This window comes from Nerophis lumbriciformis, linkage group LG35 (assembly GCF_033978685.3).
Source record: "Nerophis lumbriciformis linkage group LG35, RoL_Nlum_v2.1, whole genome shotgun sequence".
Classification (NCBI taxonomy): Eukaryota; Metazoa; Chordata; class Actinopteri; order Syngnathiformes; family Syngnathidae; genus Nerophis; species Nerophis lumbriciformis.
In genome coordinates this window covers 25,908,071-25,928,591 of record NC_084582.2, presented here as the reverse complement: position 1 = coordinate 25,928,591, position 20,521 = coordinate 25,908,071, and the positions used below count along the sequence as shown (strand labels likewise).

The following is a 20,521-nucleotide window of genomic DNA, read 5'->3' as shown; positions in this document are numbered from 1 at the left end:
CAGACCACAGAACACTTTTCCACTTTGCATCAGTCCATCTTAGATGAGCTCAGGCCCAGCAAAGCCGACAGCGTTTCTGGGTGTTGTTGATAAACGGATTTTGCCTTGCATAGGAGAGTTTTAACTTGCACTTACAGATGTAGCGACCAACTGTAGTTACTGACAGTGGGTTTCTGAAGTGTTCCTGAGCCCATGTGGTGATATCCTTTACACACTGATGTCGCTTGTTGATGCAGTACAGCCTGAGGGATCGAAGGTCACGGGCTTAGCTGCTTACGTGCAGTGATTTCTCCAGATTCTCTGAACCCTTTGTTGATATTACGGACCGTAGATGGTGAAATCCCTAAATTCCTTGCAATAGCTCGTTGAGAAATGTTGTTCTTAAACTGTTGGACACTTTGCTCATGCATTTGTTGACAAAGTGGTGACCCTCGCCCCATCCTTGTTTGTGAATGACTGAGCATTTCATGGAATCTACTTTTATACTCAATCATGGCACCCACCTGTTCCCAATTTGCCTGTTCACCTGTGGGACGTTCCAAATAAGTGTTTGATGAGCATTCCTCAACTTTATCAGTATTTATTGCCACCTTTCCCAACTTCTTTGTCACATGTTGCTGGCATGAAATTCTAAAGTTAATGATTGTTTGCAAAAAAAAAATAATGTTTATCAGTTTGAACATCAAATATGTTGTCTTTGTAGCATATTCAACTGAATATGGGTTGAAAATTATTTGCAAATCATTGTATTCCGTTGATATTTACATCAAACACAATTTCCCAACGCATATGGAAACGGGGTTTGTATTTAGCATGGCATTTATAAAGGGGTCCTTGGAAAAGGTTCTCGCTTGGAAGGGGTCTGCGGTCCTGTATAATGAAATTAATGGGTCCCTTACTCACACCTTTAAGTTTTGTGGTACTCTTTAGTTTGATTATTAGGGTATGATGATTATTATCATCATTAAAAGCAGTAGTAGCAGCCGTGGCGCCCTGTAGAGAATGAAATGCATATAACCCATGTGGCCTATGGCTAAAACTGCATAGTAGTAGCAGTATTCAATGGTAAATTTTGTAATCAGGTGTTTTCACCATCCGCAGCACATGTAACGGCAGATCGGTGTCTGCATTGAATGTTGTGTAACACAAACAGACTTGGTTGCTTCTCAGGTGACAAGGCAGAGTTTGGGTACACAAAGACAGTAACCTAATATATGGTTCAGATCGCAGGGGCTTAGTCAGTGCTCCTCAGTAGCAAGCCAGTAAATGGATTGGAGGAGTGCTGATAGCGGCTGTCAGTTACACACAGATACACAAACAAACACACACAATTTTATTGTGTGTCTGGACCAGTATAGCCAGTTCAGGCTATCCTCTGGGAAGGAATAAATAAGAAAGACTTATCAGAGGAGGATGTTTACAAGGGGAGAGCCGGGAAGACTGAGTATGTTTTGCCGTGTGTAATCTATTATTAACACCTTAATCAGATCGCTAACACATGCGAGTGTTACTCCAAACCAAATATTTTCTGTTACGCCCCCACGAGGTACGAAACATTTTTTTTGCGCCGCTCCCCCCCACTCTCCACCGTGACTATAAATAGTATAATTTGACCAATTCCTCTCAAATATTGTTCACACATCTGTCTAAATCTGTGTTAGTGAGCATTTCTTCTTTGCCAAGATGATCCATCCTACCTCCCAGGTGTGGCATATCAAGATGCTCATTAAACAGCATGAATATTGCACAGATATGCCTTAGGCTGCCCACAATAAAAAGCCACTCTAAAATGTGCAGTTTTATCACACAGCACAATGCCACAGATGTCCCAAGTTTTGAGGGAGCGTGCAGTTGGCATGCTGACTGCAGGAAATCCACCAGAGCTGTTGCCCGTGAATTGAATGATTATTTCTCTACCATAAGCCATCTCCAAAGGCGTTTCAGAGAATTTGGCAGTACATCCAACTGGCCTCACAACCGCAGACCACATGTAACCACACCAGCCCAGGACCTCCACCTCCAGCAGGTGCACCTTCATGATTGTCTGACATTAGCCACCCGGACAGCTGCTGCAACAGTTGGTTTGCATAATCAAAGAATTTCTGCACAAACTGGGAGAATATTTTTTGCGCCCCCCCCCCCCCTCTGCATAACATTGTAAGTTTATTAACATTAATGGAAAAAACACACCATTACCGTCTGCCACCGTGGTTACAGTGAAGTCAATGCTACATACGCTTCATCATATTCTGGTACGGCAAAAAAAGCATGTTTCCCAAGGTCACACGTGCCCCCACCTGCCATCGCACCGCACCCCCTCCAGAGGGGGCCGGCCCACTATCTGAGAAGGACTGCTCCAAACCATGTGTGTGTGTGTGTGTGTGTGTGTGTGTGTGTGTCATTCCTCATATGTAGTTAACTGCAATACTGTTTTAATGTGTGTTAATTGTAGTAACAATCCAAAATGTAAATACTCTAATGAAATGTACCAATAATGTACCGGTATAGCTCGGTTGGTAGAGCAGCCGTGCCAGCAACTTGAGGGTTGCAGGTTCGATCCCTGCTTCCGCCATCCTAGTCACTGCCGTTGTGTCCTTGGGCAAGACACTTTATCCACCTGCTCCCAGTGCCACCCACACTGCTTTAAATGTAACTTAGATATTGGGTTTCACTATGTAAAAGCGCTTTGAGTCATTAGAGAAAAGCGCTATATAAATATAATTCACTTCACAATAGATTTGTACATTCATTATAACTATATATTTTGGATCAATTGACAGTTTTTGCCAAAAATTCACACTATCCCTCCTTGCCGAAAAATGGAGAAACTCATAAAAGTGTGATAAATTATATGTGTTTTGGGTATTTAATTTTTACATTTAAAATTTTTTTTTTTTTTTTTTTTTACTTTAAACTCTTTAAATCTTTCAGAAGCTTCCAAACTATCCATAGATATTAAATTGTTGTTGTTGTTTTTTATGTCTTATATTTTACTCTCTGTTTGTGAGAAAAAAATACATTATTTATTGAAACAAAAAAATATTGCTCAGTGGAATATTTGAGATTAGGTACTAGGGGTGTCTCGATCCAATATCGATATTGGATATTGGTCCGATATTTGCAAAAAAACTATTAATTGTTTTTCGGGACTTATACACAAAAACAGGTAATAATAGATAATTAAAAAAAAGCTGGTTTAGAATAATAATTCCCCGTTAAAGACAACATAAAGCCTTTCCAGACAGTTAACAGTAAATACAGAAGGTTTTTCATATCTCTTTGTTCTTAGTTTGAGTGATTTCACTTGCTCAAGCCTTTTCTAACATTCCACACTACAGAACAATAAATGTATGTATGATTTAATTGGCCAGTACTCAAGGCTCCAATATTGGTGTCAGAAGTGAAAAAATTGTATTGTGACACCCCTAATTATAATGCTGCATATATTTATTATTGTTCTTGTGATTAGAAGTGCACTGCATCATACCGACTGTTGTTTGTAATGTTTTCCTACCCCATTAGAGGGTCATAAAGATACACTCAGTAACACTGCAAACCACAATAATAAACACAGCAAAAGAAAGCCAACAATTGTGGTGTAAAATGGGCATGTGTTAAGAAATATGTGGTTGCCAAAATAACACAAAAGGCAGAAATAATGTACCCTACTGGTGTATGTCTGGACCCCGAGATGCAGAGACGTCAGGCAAGTTCAGAAAATAAGCCCTTATCATTAAGTAAAGCGCAGGCGTACGAAGATCAACAATGAAAAGCGCAAAGGAAACAGAGTAAACGATCCAAAAGACAGGGCTGGAATAAGAAGCATTGTAATTGGCAACCAGGGCCAGGTGTGTCCTAATTGCCAATCAGGGACCGCTGAGGGAGCCTTGGCTCAGATCGGAGCAATGGAGGCAAACAGGAAGTGGAACGAAAAATTAGAGTGCTGGACCAGAAATAATACAAAATACAATAAACTAAAACTACTAAATAAATAAAAATACCTAAAAAAAACTGCCATGTGAGTTCATTTGACTAATAAAGTTGGTTTAAAGCAATGGTGTCCAAAGTGCAGCCCAGGGCATTTTTTCAGCTCTTTTTTATTTGTAAATATTGAGTTAATTATCAATAAGATATACTGTATACCAGGGGTGCTCATTACGTCGATCGCGAGCTACCGGTCGATCGTGGAGGGTGTGTCAGTCGATCACCAGCCAGGCATTAAAAAAATAGTCCTAAAAATGAGCGATCATAAATCTTCACTATGACGTCACTTTCATCACTTGATTGACATTCACGGCACCCGAGGGTCTTCTGAGATGACGCTGGCTGCTGCCAGATCATTAAAATTACCGACAGGAAGGTGAGAAACACTTTATTTCAACAGACTCTGGCGCCGTACCTGTCGTCAAAACTCCAAAGACTGACTGCACAGTTGCACAATAAAAGTGCTGCTTCATCCTGCCTGCGCTAACAAAATAAGAGTCTCGGAAAGCTGGCGTGCACAAGCTAGCAAGCTACGGAGTTTGCCGACAATGTATTTCTTGTAAAGTGTATACAAAGGAGTATGGAAGCTGGACGAATAAGATGGCAAAAACCAACCACTTTCATGTGGTATTGGACAGAAAGGAGGACTTTTTTTCTCCTCCATTCGAAAATGCGGACGTTATCAGCACTACTGTCTGATTCCAATCAATGCAAGTCATCAGAATCAGGTAATACACCAACTTATATTCTTGTCTTCATGAAAGAAAGGAATCTATATGTGTTAAACATGCTTGTATTATCTTTAAACACTTTTAACTTATTAACAATATTAACTATATGTGTTAAACATGCTTGTATTATCTTTAAACACCTTAAACTTATTACCAATATTAACTATGAGTGTTAAACATGCTTCTATTATATTTAAACACTTTTAACTTATTAACAATATTAACTATATGTGTTAAACATGCTTGTATTATCTTTAAACACCTTAAACTTATTACCAATATTAACTATAAGTGTTAAACATGCTTGTATTATCTTTAAACACCTTTAACTTGTTAACAATATTAACTATATGTATTAAACATGCTTGTATTATCATTAAACACCTTTAATTTATTAACAATATTAACTATATGTTTTAAACATGCTTGTATTATCATTAAACACCTTTAACTTGTTAACAAAAACATATATTTCATAAATAAGTAAATATAAATGATATATATGAATGAGGTAGATCCCCACGACTTGATCAATTGAAAAGTACCTCGCCTCCAGAAAAAGTGTGAGCACCCCTGCTGTATACTATTAGCTCCACCAGTTAGTTAATAACATAACTCAAAAAGTTATTGGTGGCTTTTGATAAAACTTTTAGGAAATGTCAGAAAAGAGATAAGGAACAAGTGACTTGATTTTGGGGGTGATGCGGATTATTTCTACTACGTTACCTTTCATTTAAGGTAGAACCAAAAACGGATTAACTCGCCGGAATTGAAAGACAATAGAACATACATCCATAAACGTGGATGCACATGCAAAAGTGCAATATATTTATCTGTACAGTAATCTGTTTATTTATATCTGCACCTTATTGCTCTTTTATCCAACGAGCTAATGCAACGGAATTTCGTTCTTATCTGTACTGTAAAGTTCAAATTTGAATGACAATAAAAGGAAGTTTAAGTCTACGTCTAACGTCTCTGCGTCTATGCTAGCAGCCGTGCCTCCAGGCAAAGAGACAAAGAGAGTGAATGACTGACACGGGAGTTCACTCCGTTGATTTCATTCCGTTACTGAACAAATGCACACAGGTGCTGAGGCCGATGCAAAGAGTGAACCCTCTTGCAGCCTGTTTAGAAGTAACAGGTGAACAAAACAAACAGACTTGGTCATTTCATTAATTATTTGATTCACTGGGGGGCTGTTTGTCTGTCTGTTAGTTCGCAACATACACTGCAAAAAGTCAGTGGTCAAAAACAATAAAAAAAATAAAAAAAATTAGGGGTATTTTATTTGAACTAAGCAAAATTATCTGCCAATAGAACAAGAAAATTCGGCTTGTCAAGGCTTTCCGAAACAAGTAAAATTAGCTAACCTCAATGAACCCACAAATACCTTAAAATAAGTATACTCTCACTAATAACAACTGTACTACTATATGAGTACGTATTTTCTATTGTTTCATTGAAAATAAAACAGCAAAGTCCATTTGGCTGTTATCTGTTTTAAATATGAGACAACATTGCGTCAAAATCATGATTTTTTTTTTTCATGCTTGAAGTAAGAAATTATTACTTTAAAAAAGTAGTTTAAAGGCCTACTGAAACCCACTACTACCGACCACGCAGTCTGATAGTTTATACATCAATGATGAAATCTTAACATTGCAACACATGCCAATACGGCCGGGTTAGCTTACTAAAGTGCAATTTTAATTTTTGCGCCGAAATATCCTGCTGAAAACGTTTCGGTATGATGACGTCTGCGCGTGACGTCGCGGATTGTAGAGGACATTTTGGGACAGCATGGTGGCCAGCTATTAAGTCGTCTGTTTTCATCGCAAAATTCCACAGTATTCTGGACATCTGTGTTGGTGAATCTTTTGCAATTTGTTCAATGAACAATGGAGACAGCAAAGAAGAAAGCTGTAGGTGGGAAGCGGTGTATTGCGGGCGGCTGCAGCAACACAAACACAGCCGGTGTTTCATTGTTTACATTCCCGAAAGATGACAGTCAAGCTTTACCATTGGCCTGTGGAGAACTGGGACAACAGAGACTCTTACCAGGAGGACTTTGAGTTAGATGCGCAGACGCGGTACCGTGAGTACGCATGCAGCTGCGGCTTCCAAACATTTGATCGCTTGCCCGTACATGCGTGCCGCTATGTGCATGTCACGTACGTAACTTTGGGGACTTGGGAGAAATATATGTGCTGTATGAACTTTGGGGAGGTGAACGGTACTTTGGGCTGTGGGATTGAGTGTGTTGTGCAGGTGTTTGAGTTGTATTGGCGGGTTATATGGACGGGAGGGGGGAGGTGTTTGTTATGCGGGATTCATTTGTGGCCTATTAAATATAAGCCTGGTTGTGTTGTGGCTAATAGAGTATATATATGTCTTGTGTTTATTTACTGTTTTAGTCATTCCCAGCTGAATATCAGGTCCCACCCGCCTCTCACAGCATCTTCCCTATCTGATTCGCTCCCACTGCCCTTTAGTCCTTCACTCTCACTTTCCTCATCCACGAATCTTTCATCCTCGCTCAAATTAATGGGGAAATCGTCGCTTTCTCGGTCGGAATCGCTCTCGCTGCTGGTGGCCATGATTGTAAACAATGTGCAGATGTGAGGAGCTCCACAACCTGTGACGTCACGCTACTCGTCTGCTACTTCCGGTACAGGCAAGGCTTTTTTATCAGCGACCAAAAGTTGCGAACTTTATCGTCGATGTTCTCTACTAAATCCTTTCAGCAAAAATATGGCAATATCGCGAAATGATCAAGTATGACACATAGAATGGACCTGCTATCCCCGTTTAAATAAGAAAATCTCATTTCAGTAGGCCTTTAATACTTGTGAGTGTTGATGACACAGCTTTGCATCAGTTGATATTCTAATTTCAAGCATGTTTTACTCAATATAGGTCATAAAATCTCAGCAACAAGCTGTAATATCTTACTGAGATCATTTAGGACCAAAACACTTAAAACAAGTAAAACACTCTAACATAAAATCTGCTTAGTGAGAAGAATGATCTTATCAGACAGAAAATAAGCAAATATCACCCTTATTGGAGATATTTAATCTTACTTAGATTTCAATTTTTGCAGTGTAGCTGAAAAATGCATGGGCGGATGTTGTTTTTTAGCATATTTAATGTGCAAAATGTATCAAAATGGAGCACGTTAGGACACCTCTGCTTTATTTGGCGACTTCATATCTGCATTTGTTGGAGGAGTAAAGACTACATTCCTCAAAAACCCTACTGCTGCTGGTTCCTTATCTCTAACAGTTCCCGGCAACGTTACCTTTCTTTGACCTGCTGACGACAATGTCCTCTCCTTCCCGCTCCTCCCTTTCCCTCCAGCGGCGTACCTGCTCCTCTCTCATCTTGAGGAAAAGGATCCTCTTCTGTTCTTCGCTCAGGGCCTCCAGCACCTCTGGCTCCACCCACATATCCTCCAGGATTTTAGCCAGCATCCTGAGGCTGTGTCTCCAGCAGGCACCAGAACTGACCGTCAGCCCCGTAGACGTTCTGTCCACTCGGTCTTGTTTCACTGGTGGCTTAATAAGGTGTGCTCGAGCTCAGGTTGCGTGCTCTGAGACGGAGTTATGGATCAGGTAGAAGATGCCCTGGTGTCTTTTTGTCCGACTGTCCTGAGGTGCAGGTGTGTCTGGATGGACTCTCCGTAGGGCTGGTACTCTGATTTCTGAAAAGACAGCGAGGTTGTTCACTGCAACTCCATTCAGCAGAACACAATTGGTCAATACAACAGTCTGTGTGTGTGTTTCTGTGTGTGTGTGTGTGTGTGTGTGTGTGTGTTTTGTTTGCTGTGCATACAGCAGTGTTTCCCGACATTTACTGAGACAAGACTCATATTTTACATCAGAAAAATCTCCCTGCACACAATCAAACGTGTCAAGACTTATTTTGTTGTAGAAATGGCAACAGATGGATACACAGGTTTATTATTATCAACGTTCCCTCTAAGGTGCGCGCCTGTGCAATTGCGCACTGCTCAAGCGTCCTTGCGCACGGCAAATCTATGCCACGCACAAAATCAAATAAAAAAATAAGCGCATAACAATTTTCGACACACGGACACGACAGAGAAAACGGTTTTCGTCATCATTGTTCAAATATTGTAACGTCTGTCGAGACGCTTTGAGGACATGAATTCCATCCATCACTTTACTGAGCAAAACTCTTTATTGTCGGCCATAAACACATCACCAAAACATTAGTAAAAAAAGTGATATCTAGCAAAAGTGGTCATTTTCTGCAGTACAAACCAGACCAAAAGCAACTTTGTTATATCAACAGCAGCTGCTCGCTCTTTCTCACTTGCACCAACACATGCACATATGGCACTTAGCCAGTGATGCGTTTACAGCCACACAAAAAGTCGGACAATTCCAACACCACACATAAAGTGTCATTCCAGATCGTTACACTATGATTTACCAATCAAATGTGTGCTTATTCTAGTGTCATTTATTAGGAATCTTAATTTATAAATATTAATCATTAAATGCTGTTAGTATATTAAATAAATACTAATAAAAATATATTTTTTTACAAACAGGAAGTTGCAGGAATGTACATATGATCCCTGCTTACATCTCATTGTGCAACATGTGAATGTTTTAATGGGAACTAAATGCAATGTCTGAAAGGGGTACAAATTATTTCCAAAGCAGGACCTCCACCCAGACAAACAATACAAGTACACAGTTCATGAAAAACAATATTTTTTGTTATTGTCATTGTAAGTGGGCCTAAACACTTATATTAGAAATGGAAATGACTGCTGTCATTTGATTATAATAATAAGAGAATGTTGTCTGTCTATCTGTGTTGGCCCTGCGATGAGGTGGGGACTTGTCCAGGGTGTACCCCGCCTTCCGCCCCAATGCAGCTGAGATAGGCTCCAGCACCCCCCGCGACTTCGAAAGGGACAAGCGGTAGAAAATGGATGGATGGATGGAGATTGAACTTGTTATTTAGTCAGGTTTGGGACAGGTGTGCTGCTGGTGTAGCCACAGTGTGCACGTCTAATGTTGCTCACATGGGCTCCACTGAATGCTCAGGGAGTTTTTGCGTTTGCTCACACACATGAAAAATTAGAGGGAACATTGATTATTATCCTCCTGCCATCTATTGGAAGAACATTTATTTATTCTGACCTGTTACTACATGTTGCTAGTATGGATACATTAACAACTGTACATTATTGTGGTAAATAAATAATATTTTACCAATGAACATTGCTTCCAGGATTTTTGCTGGCTTTTTGTGATTGTCGCGGCCTAAAATATCTAATTTCACCGCAGCTTTTTCAAAACGTTGCGTAAAAGTTGCAATATTTTAGGCTAATTGTATTCAATAACATTGCATCAGCTAAGTGTTCTTTGAAAAGGAAATGTGTGGTCACATTAAAAATGATTTCAAAAGCTTTTATTTTTTATTGAATGAGTATTAAGTGATGGGTACTTCACATTTTAATCAACACGGTACCAATTCCTTGTACCTGGGAATCGGTACCGGTACACAACGTTTCCAATTTTTAGTACTTCTGTGTTCATGCGTTAATAAATGTTAATTTGTTCAACATTAAAGTTGTATTTTTTCATTTAACATTTAACACTGAGCTGATAATGATAACGGTGCTACCCAGTTGTTACATCTTGTTTTCTTATACTTTTGAGTCTCATTTGCAAGTGTTGTATCAGTAGTTAATAGGCTTTAATGTGTTGCTTAGTCAGGGAGTAGTCTTTGCCAACAACACTTGAATCTGCTTTGACCAAAAAAACGGAAACTTTTTGTTTATTAAAAAAAAAAAAAAAAAAAAGATAAATAAAAAAAAAAAAAATTTTTTTATATATATATATATATATATATATATATATATATATATATATATATATATATATATATATATATATATATATATATTTTTTTTTTAAATTTTATTTATTTAAATTTATTTATTTATTTATTTTTAACTTGGGACTTCCTGCGGGCCGGATTGTGGACACTTGGGCCGTAGTTTAGGGACCCCTGCTCTAATCCTTACATACCAGAGGAGAGGAAGGAAGAATCCCTACTATTACTACAACTACTACTACTATCTCTGCATGATGAATGATTATTTGTAATAGGGTAAACTATTTTTGTTTCATAGCAATAAAAGGAGATGTATCATTTTATTATTCTGATGTAATTTAATTTTTTATTGCAGGTCAGTGCCACTTACCCACATGATATACATGTCATGTTACAATGCATAAGTACTTTTTATGTCTGTGGATCGTGCATGGAACAGCGCCAGGTCGTCTATTTTTGGAGGGCGTAGCAAGAGCGCTTATCGTAGACAGACCCTAACCCCGATGGCATGGCTTGAGCGCAGGCAGTGTGCCCCCAGCTCTAAGGAGTGGTGAAACAGTGCACGGTTTATGTGGAAAAAGTAATCACTTTTAAATTTTGTTTTGTTCACATTCTCTTGTTTCTTAAATGTAGCGGCTGGTTTGTGTTTTTGGTACCATATTTTCTGGGTTGTTGATAAATTGTTACCGCATCAAAATCAGTGTTATAAATTATTACCCAATCAGTGTTGGGTTAGTTACTGAAAACCAGTAACTAGTTACAGTTACTTTATTTCAAAAGTAACTCAGTTACTAACTCAGTTACTTACACCAAAAAGTAATGCGTTACTGTGAAAAGTAACTATTTAGTTACTTATTTTTTTCTTCTTTTTTTTTTTTAAGGCTCCCATTAATGCCCTTTTAGCCTTCATTTCAGTACTGTTATTGCACTGGAGAATAATACAATCTGTTGATCAACTTGACATTCATTTGCATCACTGAATTCAGAAAGAAATGTGGTCTACATACAACACACAAAGATAGGTTTCAAAGGACCAATTTATTTCAGGCCAGAACAAATTGACAAAACTATTTTAAATAGCTTCAACATAACATACATAAGTAACAAACAGCATAATAACAACATAGCTGTAAAGCTGGCTTCACCCAAGGAAGGCACACATGACAGACACAAAGCCTAACCAGGCATTTTTTCTCTCTCAAGGAATTCGGAAATAAAATCATGTATTCAGGAGATCAACACTGTACTGAATCCCAGAACACTCTACACATTTCCCCAGTTTTAGTTTAGAGATAAGGAAAGATTGCCCTGGCCCACTAGGATCCCTCTTTATGTTTGTGGGGATCGAACCTGGAACATGAACTATTGACCTAATAAAGGCTGTAATTACCTTATCTAAAGTATTTCACTTTGCAACTAATTTTTGGAAAAATTGCCTATTTTGTGTTTTTCCCATAATAGTATTTATATGATATTACAAAAAGAGCATTACACACACACACACACACACACACACACACACACACACACACACACACACACACACACACACACACACACACACACACACACACACACACACACACACACACACATTTATTTTGTATTTTGTATTTATTTTTGTTAATATGTGTGTGTGTGTGAATGTGAGTGTGAATGTTGTCTGTCTATCTGTGTTGGCCCTGTGATGAGCTGGCGACTTGTCCAGGGTGTACCCCGCCTTCCGCCCGATTGTAGCTGAGATAGGCTCCAGCGCCCCCCGCAACCCCAAAGGGAATAAGCGGTAGAAAATGGATGGATGGATGGATGTGTGTGTGTGTGAATGTGAGTGTGAATGTTGTCTGTCTATCTGTGTTGGCCCTGTGATGAGGTGGAGACTTGTCCAGGGTGTACCCCGCCTTCTGCCCGAGTGCAGCTAGGATAATAAGTAGTGAAGTAAGAAGTTGGTAAAGCAAAAGTGGGTAGTTGAAAGAGCAACATTTTTGTTTGTGGTTTTAGTCAGATGGAAGCGAAAGTGGAAGACTACCCGTTATCCACCTTTTCATTTCTGTGTCCTTTACAGTAACACACATTTTGCTGGTGCAATCACAACCTGGCAAAGTCTTGCAGGGTCTGACTGAAGTGACACACTATGACCAGTACCGTACATACTAGTGAAAATGTGTTTTCAAAAACTGCGAGGCAAACAAGTTATATATCGACTGCAGTCTTACTCGAAAAGCTTTATAATTAATCTGACTCACAAGCGCTCATATGCACAAACCGTTTTCCAGCAAATAACCCCCACACGTAACACTGGTAGCCATTAACAGCCCAGTTAGTCATTACAAGGAAGTCCTCAAAAAGCAAATTCCTGGCAGTTACTTTATTCCCCCTTCAAAGTGTGCGTAAACAACAATTCAAAAAGGAATGACTCAGGATGAGCCAATGGAATTGAAGGTATTTGATAAGGTTCAGCCAATGGCTGCAGGAGGGCGGTCAGACAGTGTTGACACAGGTGAAACATCAGGCCTGACTTTGGGGCTTCAGGTGTGGCCACGTGTCAGCCAGATTTGGAGCTAAGCATTAAGCTAAACCAGTGGTTCTTAACCTTGTTGGAGGTACCAAACCCCACTAGTTTCATATACCGTATTTTTCGGACTATAAGTCGCAGTTTTTTTCATAGTTTGGCCGACTTATACTCAGGAGCGACTTATGTGTGAAATTACAATACATAAATAACACATTACCGTAAAATATCAAATAATATTATTTAGCTCATTGACGTAAGAGACTAGACGTATAAGATTTCATGGGATTTAGCGATTAGGAGTGACAGATTGTATAGCATGTTCTATATGTTATAGTTATTTGAATGACTCTTACCATAATATGTTACGTTAACATACCAGTTGGTTATTTATGCCTCATATAACGTACACTTATTCAGCCTGTTGTTCACTATTCTTTATTTATTTTAAATTGCCTTTCAAATGTCTATTCTTAATGTTGGGTTTTATCAAATACATTTCCCCAAAAAATGCGACTTACACTCTAGTGCGACTTAAATGTTTTTTTCCTTCTTTATTGTGCATTTTCGGCAGGTGCGACTTATACTCCGAAAAATACGGAAAGCATTCACCGAACCCTTCTTTAGTGAAAAATAAAATGTTTTTTTTTTTTTCAAATTCAAGAAAAAGTCATATGTTTTTTTACTGGTGCACAAAATGAACCGTGCATGAACATCACCTTGTTCAAAGAACAAAACCAACACAGTGCATAAACTCACAACAAATTACACACCTTACACACATTACCATGAATTGATTTATGTGGACCCCGACTTAAACAAGTTGAAAAACTTATTTGGGTGTTACCATTTAGTGGTCAATTGTACGGAATATGTACTGTACTGTGTCCTTTGCAATCTACTAGTCAAAGTTTCAATCGATCAATCAAACAACCTGCAAATCAGATGGAAAATTAGAGGGAACATTGTTTGGGGGTATCCATAATACGTCGCTAGTGAGACGTTTTTATTTATACGATAAGTCGGATGTGTCTTTACCATCCGTGAGGCCGACTCACCGAACCCCTAGGCAGGGACGTGCACATGATTATAGAGGGGCAGGGGCTCAAAGTCAGAAAAGGGCAGGACATTTTTTTTTTTGGTCCTTTACACAATATGGAAATTAATGTAAAATTAAATTTGCTAATAGGAAGCTAACTACTTAGCTATGTGTCCTTTGTAGGTAAAAGTGATTGCCATTTCTTTTGTGTCAACAAATGATTGTCATAATGAGTTAATTCACATTATCATAGTCTTGGAAGACATGAAAAGCAACAAAACACTGGTTTATTATTAGACACAGTGCATTTTATTTAGAAAATTAACCCGGTGTTTTATTTTGTATTTTGTACACTACTTCCTGTCCCGCACGATCCGCTCTGCTCTGTGCGGAGTTGATGTGTCGTGCTCAATTGATGCGCCGTGCTCCAACGTCCGGCAAAAACAGAAGCTGACACATTGAATAATAGAATAATACAGCGTTTTTCTGAAATATTACCCATATTAGATGCTGAATTAGTGGACGGCGACTAGACCATAACTCACAGGTTCAAGTTGCTCCACTGTCACGTCTCCCCAGGGGCGCAGTTGGCTCTCTCTCCTCTTACTTACTCACTCACTCGCCCTCTCTCTCTCTTTCTGGCGGAAGCGGCAGGCTTAAACAACCCGGTATTACAAGAAAACGTGGAGTTTTTGTACCGCTGTTTTTTTTTTTTTTTTTTTTTTTACATCCCTGACAGGAATTTATTACTGTTGTTTACAGAAAAAAAAAAAAAAAACACACACACAGGCAGAGGGCACTTTTTAAGACGAGGCAAAAAAGGGCAGCGGCTCAAGCACCCATAGGGCCCTATGTGTGCACGTGCCTGCCCCTAGGGTTCGATCGAACCCAGGTTAAGAACCACTGAGCTAAACCTTTCAGCAGGGGTGCTCTTCAACGTTTGTGGGTCTTACAAAGCTGCACACAATTATTTTCTGCCTCTAACAGCTGATTCCAAATTAGATATTGACTTAAAACCTTTAAATGTAATCCTAACTACCACATATTGAGATAAGAATAATGGTGGGTGAAGTTTTTTCCACAACAACCTGCAGACACAATCGCCATGGAAAGATTATTTTAAATAATTGACAAGACACTCTCCAAATAGCTAATGCAAAATGTAGCAGCTTGTTGATGATTGGCCTGCACCATATTTAAAAATGAAATATAATAACTTCACAAAATGGCTCAAAATGTTTTGAAATTTCAAAACAAAAAATATTAGCACAAACTGTATTCAAACAAAAACATAACAGAATAAAGTCTGTTTAGCTTTCACAATTACTTATTTAATCCAATAAAAATAATTGTTTTGGCCGGAGTAAGATGACTGTCCGTGTCATACACAAACACATGACTGTAGCGTGCACACGTACACAAAAGCAGTCCCAGTTTTGAACAGGTTAAAACCAATAATATGTGCTTTATGTACCAGAAAAACAGCTTATGCTTCAGCTTTGTGTAACAAAGCAAATTATTAAGTTATTAAAAGTACTTTAGTGTGCCCCTCATCCTGTTTTGTTAAATTCTGATATAGATTGACTTTAATATTATTTTTAGAATATGTAACGGCCTGAAAATGACTTCCAGGTTTCAGTTTGGACACCTCTACTTTAACTTATTATAATATTAATACAGTTTGCTTTTTAGGAGGAGTAAGAAAAAAAACATAAAAACAACAATCATCATCTTGGAAGCTCTATTATTATATATTCATCCTTACTTTCTTTTAGTTTTAAAATTCTCTCAGCCGCTTTGTGAATTGTTGTGAACATCCTGGCTAAGCTATGCCATACCTTGCTATAGAACAGGCCTGGGCAATTATTTTGACTCGGGGGCCACATTTAGAGAAAAAAATGTGTCTGGGGGCCGGTGTATCTATTTTTAAGAACACTAATACAAAACCTCACAATAATGTCTGATTGAATGCTAAAAACATTATGACAGACAGCCTTGAAAAACGTAATGGAATTTTACATTTTTCTATGAACGATAAAACACTGAATATTGACAAAATATGAATGTCACACCCCCTTACGATCGACATATTTGGCAATCAAGTGAAACGCAACAAAAATGCAACAAACAGTGAAATATGAACGCGAAGGGTACAAAATAAACCCACTTACAATCTGGTTTATCTGATATATCACTAAGCTTTAGAACTTTGTTGTGAAAATCTCCTTCCGCGTCTGTGGAAACGCTTCCCGCCCACACTGCTTGGTGTCTCGTATTTGGGAATGTCCGGCAGGCCAGATTGAAAAGCTTAACGGGCCCATGTGGCCCCCGGGCCTTAATTTGCCCAGTATTTGCGATAGAAAGATGTCGGCGACAATCAATCAATCAATCAATCAATGTTTATTTATATAGCCCTAAATCACAAGTGTCTCAAAGGGCTGCACAAGCCACAACGACATCCTCGGTACAAAGCCCACATAAGGGCAAGGAAAAACTCACCCCAGTGGGACGTCGATGTGAATGACTATGAGAAACCTTGGAGAGGACCGCATATGTGGGTAACCCCCCCCCCCCCCTCTAGCTCACGTACGGCTCTGCCCTCGGCAAAATGATGATGTCACACTTTGGGGTGTCCAGATCCGATAGGGATACCGGACATCGGCCCGTTATCAGGAGAAAAGTGACAAGTATCAGATGGTATTGCCTTGCATGTGAAATCTCTGATTTAAGCTCTGATACAAGCAGACCTGCAGCATTGTTTACTTGTGCAAAGCTGGACAGCCATTGAACATCTACTGTACATGTGCTCCAATAAGCACACAAAGTTGGTCTTTTCTTGTATTTTAGTCAAGTCTTTTACAAACGGTAAAATGGTGGTCTATAGGGTACAAGGAACTAGCTGCTACACAACAGCTAAGCACACCATAGCACCCAATCTATAGACAAACACATTAAGTGTCCTTATTTGAACTATACTGTAGTCTAAAACACAACATTTGTCAATATAAACAAGTATTAAAGAATTATAGTTCTATATTACTTACACATACAAAGTCTCCAGAGCAGAAAGAAGCCTATTAGAAAGTATCCAGTAACAAACGTGTCTGCATCATTCAACTTCCTGCAACTCATGACCCCAGTTTGTTGAATTATTGAGGCCACGACGTGTCATCAAAAAAACAAGGCTCGACTTCAAAAGCATAAATTTGTCATAAGGTTAGTGTTTTTCATACCTACCTTTGTTCTCTGAGTAATTTCACTTGATCAAATATGTTCTAATAGTACACTACAAAATAAAACAACTACAGTCGAGGTCAAAAGTTTACATAAAGAACATAATGTCATGGCTGTCTTGAGTTTCCAATAATTTCTACAACTCTTATTTTTTTGTGATAGAGTGATTGGAGCACATACTTGTTGGTCACAAAAACATTCATGAAGTTTGGTTCTTTTATGAATGTATTATGAGTCTACTGAAAATGTGACTAAATCTGCTGGGTCAAAAGTATACATACAGCAATGTTAATATTTGGTTACATGTCACTTGGCAGGTTTCACTGCAATACGGCGCTTTTGGTAGCCATCCACAAGCTTCTAGTTGAATTTTTGACCACTCCTCTTGACAAAATTGGTGTAGTTCAGCTAAATTTGTTGGTTTTCTGACATGGACTTGTTTCTTCAGCATTGTCTACACGTTTAAGTCAGGACTTTGGGAAGGCCATTCTAAAACCTTAATTCTAGCCTGATTTAGCCATTCCCTTACCACTTTTGACGTGTGTTTGGGGTCATTGTCCTGTTGGAACACCCAACTGCGCCCAAGACCCAACCTCAGTGAAAAATTTGGAGGTAATCCTCCTTTTTCATTGTCCCATTTACTCTCTGTAAAGCACCAGTTCCATTGGCAGCAAAACAGGTCCAGAGCATAATACTACCACCACCATGCTTGACGGTAGGATTGGTGTTCCTGGGATTCAAGGCCTCACCTTTTCTCCTCCAAACCTATTGCTGGGTATTGTGGCCAAACAGCTCAATGTTTGTCACATGTACAAATATATGACCTTCTGGAGGAAAGTTCTGTGGTGAGGTGAAACAAAAATGTAGCTATTTGGCCACAATACCCAGCAATATGTTGAGTATTATAAACATATTGACAACCTACTGACAAACCAAAAAGAGCGCAAGACATTCAGTTAATGAAGAATTGCACACTAACCTCAGGTTCAATTTGCAATTTCAGCAATTTTTACTAAATTGTAGAGAAAATAAATGTAAAACATAGTCCAAGCTCACCTATCACTCTGAGCAGAAAAGGCAGTAAAACATGAATGAATGAATGAAGTTACAGTGTGTTGAGCCCACCAGCTTTATCAATTTGGATTTCAACTTTACTTTAACTTATTTCTCATTTCATATAAAAGGAAGTTGGTCTATACTTGCAGTAATGAAGCATGCACATTAAACCAGGGGTGTCAAACGTACGGCCCGCGGGATGAGTTTGCTAAGTATAAAAGTGAGCTGAAATTTTATAATGAAAGAAACTGCTGTTCTAGATGTGTCCACTAGATGTCGCAATGGCAATTATTTTTATCTTTCTATATTATGCTACATATGTACAAAAAAAAATAAACCACATGATGCTAGTGCACCAGTCGAGGAAAATGAGCAAAATACATTAATAGCATCCTGTAATTTGATTTTGATATTACTTTTTTTATCGTGTTAGATTGAAAATGAACACCAATGAGTTGACTGATGAACGTTATCACATAATATTCTCAGAAAGTATAAATAACGACAAATAAAGATAGAATACTATTAACCGCAACATGTAAGTGTAGAAAAACCCCCAGCAACATTATGATTTGTACATTTTGAATGAATGAATGAATTGATTTATTCCGGCAGACAGACATACATAGCAACACTTCATCACTCTTTGTAATTTGACAGACATGCAACGGCACCCACCGGAAAAAAGCAAGAATGCTTATCCATGTCCCGCCCCTCATTTACAATCAACTTATTTGTTGGTTATATAGTCCAAGTTTCAACAGCAGATTTGATGGATACATGACAATTTCAGAACAAGTATAACATATGATAATGGATGATAATGACAAGTCGGTTTACATACACCAATATGGATATATTTTGTTGGATTCATTCATTTTTTTTTCCTTTGTTATTTATTTATCTATTTTTTCTTTTTTTGTTGGTTTCTTAGTCCACACAGATTCATGATTTTTCAGAATGTGCTTGTTCTATTTTTAAACAAAGAAAACAATCTGAAGTTGTCTTTAGTTTGAAGTTATCGTGCCGTGGTTTTACCAGTCCGGCCCACTTGGGAGTCGATATTTCTCCATGTGGCCCCCGATCTAAAATGAGTTTGACACCCCTGCATTAAACATTGCTGCATGGAGGATCAACATCCACAGGCCTAACTCTGTGGTTGCCATGTCAAGACAAAGCATCCCCCCTCTGGCTGCGCTCCAACATGCAAATAGTCTTGGCTTGTGCCTCTGCTCACACCATGCAGGGAACAGAAAGCCGGGGGAGCAGAGCGTGCGAGAGAGAGAGGGTCAAGGTGTGTGCAAGGCATACTGAGAGAAGAGTTTGGAAAGTCCCTCCGTGTGACAACACAGTGGATGTTTTCAGAGGGCGCGGGAGATAAATGACTGGCCGGAGAATAGCCATCGCAACAAAGACGCCAAGAGAATGAGAGTGGACTTACTCAGCGGCCGCCAGCTGCCGGCATCTCCTCGTACCGATTGAGTCGTGTGATGAGTGTGTGACGTGGGAGCATGGAGCTGTGTGTGCAAGTCTGTGTGTGTGTGTGTGAGGTCAGTCGTCAGAGGGCTGGAATGCAGGCGCAGCTTTACTCTGCTGCATTTGTAGCCAACACCAGTGGGACGGCCTGACATCAGCGCATTCATCTTTTTCCCTCCTCCTCTCTGCGTATCACCTTTGAGACAATGACACACAGCACTTGCATGAGGCAAAACCCACACAAAACGTTGCATAATGCATAAATGGTTTGAACAAACTTTTACAATCAGCGACATGGGGGAATGTGGACGGCACAAACAGGAAATGGGAGCAGGGCACGTTCTAGGCTACCGCTAAATTATTATCTCCAATGATTGTGTCTGCTTCACAGCAACTGGCTTGTTTTTCAGTCTCCTTCCGTTGTTTTCTTCCTGCAGGAAGTCCTGCTGGCTTCGTGTGAAAGCAGTAATCACAACACCACATGTGCGGGAAGGAATGTGCATAGTTAGGACTCAGCTGATGACAGGTTGTTGGCACGTTCATCAAGCATCCAGGCATTGTGTTTCTTTGGCCTTCCCGCCTTACAGCGACATACCTGAGTGCACTTGC

The 20,521-nt window shown here is 39.2% G+C and overlaps 1 protein-coding gene across 1 annotated transcript in view; it reads right to left on the bottom strand.

Moving 5' to 3' along the window:
* LOC133575124 (uncharacterized) overlaps nucleotides 1-20,000 on the bottom strand; it is a 36,520-nt gene extending 16,520 nt beyond the window's left edge. The window contains exons 1-2 of the mRNA XM_061927599.2: nucleotides 19,878-20,000; nucleotides 8,020-8,421 (exon numbers count right to left, since the gene is read on the bottom strand). Coding sequence (XP_061783583.2) covers nucleotides 8,020-8,191 — 172 coding nt within the window. The 5' untranslated portion in view covers nucleotides 8,192-8,421; nucleotides 19,878-20,000. The remainder of the gene's footprint in view (nucleotides 1-8,019; nucleotides 8,422-19,877) is intronic.
* Between the last annotated feature and the right edge of the window lie 521 nt (nucleotides 20,001-20,521).